Raw genomic sequence first — 4,244 nt, 5'->3', positions numbered from 1 at the left:
CAAGAAATGGAGTTGGGAGCAAACTTTCCCATTCTCAACCCCCTCCCCCCTCTCCTTTCTCTGCTATCCCTCCCCCCACCCCCCACTCCGACAGCTCCCGTCCATCCCGAACAAGGAGACCCGAGAAGGTTGTCGGTAGGTAAGTCCCGGAGCCCGAAGCCCAATGGAGAGCGCCCGTTCCTCCCCTCTGCTCCCTGATTGGCCGCGAGCGCTCTCGGCTGCGCCTTATTAACAAGTCCTGCTGGGAGCCGCGACTGGCCAGTGCCCAAAGCCGGAGAGGAGAGCGGCGGAGCCTGGGAGCCTGGCGTTCGGGGCAGCGAGCGGAAGGGAGGGTGGGGGCCTGCGGAGCCGGGACCTTTCGAAGCGGAGAGCTGCCCACGCGACCTCCCGGACCCCATGATCCGCGGCCGCCGCTGCTGCGTCCCGAGGCTGGAGGAAACCTCGGCTCTGTATGGCCCCGGCTGTTGATATGACTTCTTTACAAATCGGTGTCAAGCTCGAGGAGTCTGCGGCGTCCGCCTTCAGCAAGCCCGGCGGGGGCGGCGGCGGCGGCGGCGGCGGCGGCGGCGCGGGAGGCGGCGGGGGCGCCTCGGCGGCCGCGATGGGGGGAGAGGACGAGGGCGAGAAGCCCAAAGTGCCCCCTTCCCTGCTGCCGTTCAGCGTGGAGGCGCTCATGGCTGACCACAGGAAGCCCGGGCTCAAAGACGCCCTCCCCGGGCCCGACGGGCCCCACGCAGCAGGAACTTCGGCTCAGTCCCTGGGCACCAGGGTCGGCTCCTTGAGCGCCGGGGCCGCCCCAGAAACGCCCGCCTCCCCGCTCTCTCTCAACAGCCATTTTTCGGTGGGAGGGCTCCTAAAACTGCCGGAAGATGCACTTGTCAAATCCGAAAGCCCCGAGAAGCCGGACAGGACGCCGTGGATGCAGAGTTCCCGGTTCTCCCCGCCTCCCCCGAGTAAGTAGGAGCTTGGGGTGGCGCTCCCGGAGCTGCTCCGTGCTTGGCGAGGGGCGATCGGGAGGGGACGCGTGCGTGGACGTTCCCGTCCGGGTTCGCTCGGCTTGCGGGCGTGACGGGAACGGACGTTGCGATCCCAGGGTCGGGGCTGGAAGAGACCTGGGAGTCTGCCCCTGCATTTTACAAACGGGGAAACTAAGTCCCCGAGGGACTCGACCTCGCCCACGCCCGCACTTAGTCCGCGGGGAAAGCTCAGGTCTCCGGATTTGCAGGCGCAGTCCGCACCAATATAACGGAGCTTGGCGTTTTCTTAAAATGGGGGAGGGGGACGCTTGGAGTCCCAGGTTTGGGGGGGGAGGCCAGAGTAGCTTCCGCCCCGGAACTCCAGAGTTGTTGGTAGATCCCACTAGGGGGCAAATCCTGCGCCTCTTCCCCCATCCCCCGACCCCAAACAACCGAAACGGGGGGAGGGGAAGCCTCTGTCTTCGTACCCTTTATCCGAGTCTCTTGTGTCACTTTCTCCACTGGTTGATGCCTGGGTCAGTTGCCACAGCCACTCCGCGCCCCTCGCCTCTCCCCCGCCCCCACCAGTTCAAAGACCTCCCTCCTCCCCCCACCCCTCCCCCCGGATCTAGCTGGGCTGAAGCTTTTGCAAGTTTCCTAGCTGAAGGTCAGCCAAGCTAGTGGGGGAACGGGGACACTCTCGGGGTCCGATGGCTCTTCACAAACCGCCCGCGATCCAGTTAGTTTCCGCTGCCAAAACGCTCTTTGCTTGGGGAAGTCGAGTCCCGGGAGCAGCCAGTTGGGGTACGGGCCGTCTTTGGCACTCCGCTCACCGGCTGCCCTTCTACGTATTGCGGTGGGAGGACGGGGCGGGGAGGGACTCCTTTCCACACGCCCCGAGCTTAGAAAGATGGTTAAGTGTTCGGAAGGATTTAAATAGCACGGGAAATTCCCAAGTTTTCCTCATTTCCTTCGATTATTATTTTTTGTGTGGGGAATAATAGAAGGAATTCGATGCCATGATCTTTAGGAACGATTTTATCTGGGGATTAAAATTCTTTGAAATGAAAGCCCCTCCCTTCAGTTAAGGACTGAAGGCGGCCGCCAAAAATGTTCTGACTTCACTGCGGAGTAATTAGGTTCCATCTTCGGGACCCCGCCGGCCTCTCGGCTTGGAGCTAAAACTCGCTTAGGAGCATTTCTCATTTAATTCAAGCGCTTTAACCCCCCCTCCCCCCCGAGTATTCTCTTCCCTCTGAATTGGGAAAAGAGAAGGTGGCGCAAAACGCCGCACAGGCAATCCAACGGCGATTCTAGGTTCCGCCAAAAGTTAGAATGCAATTTGGGGGAATTCAGCGGGTGGCCTTATTATTGTTTTTCTTCAGAAAGGCCCCTTTCCTGGGGAATCCTCCAGGCCCCGGGGCTGGGGGGCGGCGCCCCAACCAGCCTCGCAAGCGTGCTTCCCGTACCGCTCTCCTTCATTAAGTGCTCGTTTAATGTCCTTCCCGGGGCCCGAAGAGCGGCTTGTGCGCGCGCCGGGCTGAGGCTGTCCCAGTGATGTCCGGGGCTAGATTTTCCCAGCAGCCCGATGGCCGGAGCCGTCTCTCTCTGGCTCTTGGGAGCCGGTCTGCAGACTCCCCGGCCCTTCTTACATCGCGAGGGCCCGCCTCGCCGCCGGGGACTCCTGTTTTCCCTGGCCCGGCTGCAGGAGGTGCGCGGCGGTGGCCTTTCGGGGCAGAGCTGGGCCGGAGGCTTCCGTGGGAAGCGGGGCATTCGCAGCTCCCTGTGCTCGGCGTTACTAATCCGCGCTCTTCCCCCCTCCGCCCTCCCCTCTCCCGCCCCCTCCCCTGTTGCAGGGCGACTCAGTCCTCCGGCCTGCACGCTCCGCAAGCACAAGACCAACCGAAAGCCCCGGACTCCCTTCACCACGGCGCAGCTGCTGGCCCTGGAGAGGAAGTTCCGGCAGAAGCAGTATCTGTCCATCGCCGAGCGCGCCGAGTTCTCCAGCTCCCTGAGCCTCACCGAGACCCAGGTGAAGATCTGGTTTCAGAACCGCCGCGCCAAGGCCAAGAGACTGCAAGAGGCGGAGCTGGAGAAGCTGAAGATGGCAGCCAAGCCCATGCTGCCCCCCGCGGCTTTCGGCATCTCCTTCCCCCTGGGGGGCCCGGCAGCTGTGGCCGCGGGCGCCTCTCTCTACGGCGCTTCCAGCCCCTTCCAGCGGGCCGGGCTGCCTGTGGCGCCAGTGGGACTGTACACGGCGCACGTGGGATACAGCATGTACCATCTGACATAAGGGAGGGGCGGACGAAGAGGGGACCGATCCCCCCCGGACCTCGAGCGGCCCTCAGCCAGGCGGCAGCAAGAGCGCCGCTTCCAGGTTTCCCCCCTCTCTCCCCTCCCCCGAATCCCCCCTCCCGGATCACTTTAGCTCAAGTGGCAGCAGCAATCCATTCCCTTATCTCTTTGATCTGCTTGACTCTCCCAAGACCTTGACATTCTCTTTCCCATTCTTCCCTTCTAGCTCTGGGAGGGAACCTAGACAGCTTCCAGCTCAGCCCCTTCATTTTACAGACGGGGTGGGGGGTGGGGCCGGAGGGGAGAAGGTGAATTTCATCCTCAGAAGAGGAGCTGAGAGGCCGGGTGTCCGGGAGAGATGTTTCCCAACTTAGAGACTTTGGTAGAGGAGTTAAAAAGTCAGGAATCCTGGGCAAAATTTGCTCTGGGGGAAAAAAATAGTGCATCAGAGAGAAATGATAAAGGCCGGATGAAAGGGATCTCTTTCCTACCAACATATGAATCATTTCCACTTTCTATTAAACAACACCACTTGTCTCTTCCCCAAATAGTCCCTTTGGAAGGGACTCTATGTACTATGTAATATAATGTATATTTGAAATTTTATTATCATTTATATTATAGCTATATTTGTTAAATAAATTAATTTTAAGCTACAGTGATTTGCTCTTCTCGTTGTTTTCTCTGTGGTGTTTTGTTTTTAACAATAGCTTAATCTTTAATTCCCCTCACTGTCTTGATGTCATACTAGTGACATCAGCTGTGGCAGCCACTTCTGCGGAAGAAAAACTCTGTGATTAAAGAAAAACAAACAAACAAACAAAGGCCAAACACATTGGGACACGTTCCTCATTTGTGGAACATTAAAGTGAATTATAAAAAATTATAAAATTTTAAAAAGTGGAATATTAAAGCGAATTCTTGGGATAATTCATTGTGGCCTCATGGAGTAATCTAGCTTTGGTTTCCACTGCTAATTTTCAGCTGATTTAA

At 58.6% G+C, this 4,244-nt stretch overlaps 1 protein-coding gene across 1 annotated transcript; it reads left to right on the top strand.

Annotated features, from left to right (window-relative positions):
• The first annotated feature begins 253 nt into the window (after positions 1-253).
• On the top strand, positions 254-3,909 carry MSX1 (msh homeobox 1). Its single transcript, XM_074272909.1, has 2 exons — positions 254-953; positions 2,813-3,909. The coding sequence occupies exons 1-2, from the start codon at positions 452-454 to the stop codon at positions 3,247-3,249; spliced, it is 939 nt and encodes a 312-aa protein (XP_074129010.1). The 5' UTR covers positions 254-451; the 3' UTR covers positions 3,250-3,909.
• Positions 3,910-4,244: the final 335 nt, after the last annotated feature.

This window comes from Sminthopsis crassicaudata, chromosome 6, assembly GCF_048593235.1.
Source record: "Sminthopsis crassicaudata isolate SCR6 chromosome 6, ASM4859323v1, whole genome shotgun sequence".
Lineage (NCBI taxonomy): Eukaryota > Metazoa > Chordata > Mammalia > Dasyuromorphia > Dasyuridae > Sminthopsis > Sminthopsis crassicaudata.
Note: the sequence above shows the minus strand (reverse complement) of the source record. Positions and strands in the feature narration are given on the sequence as shown.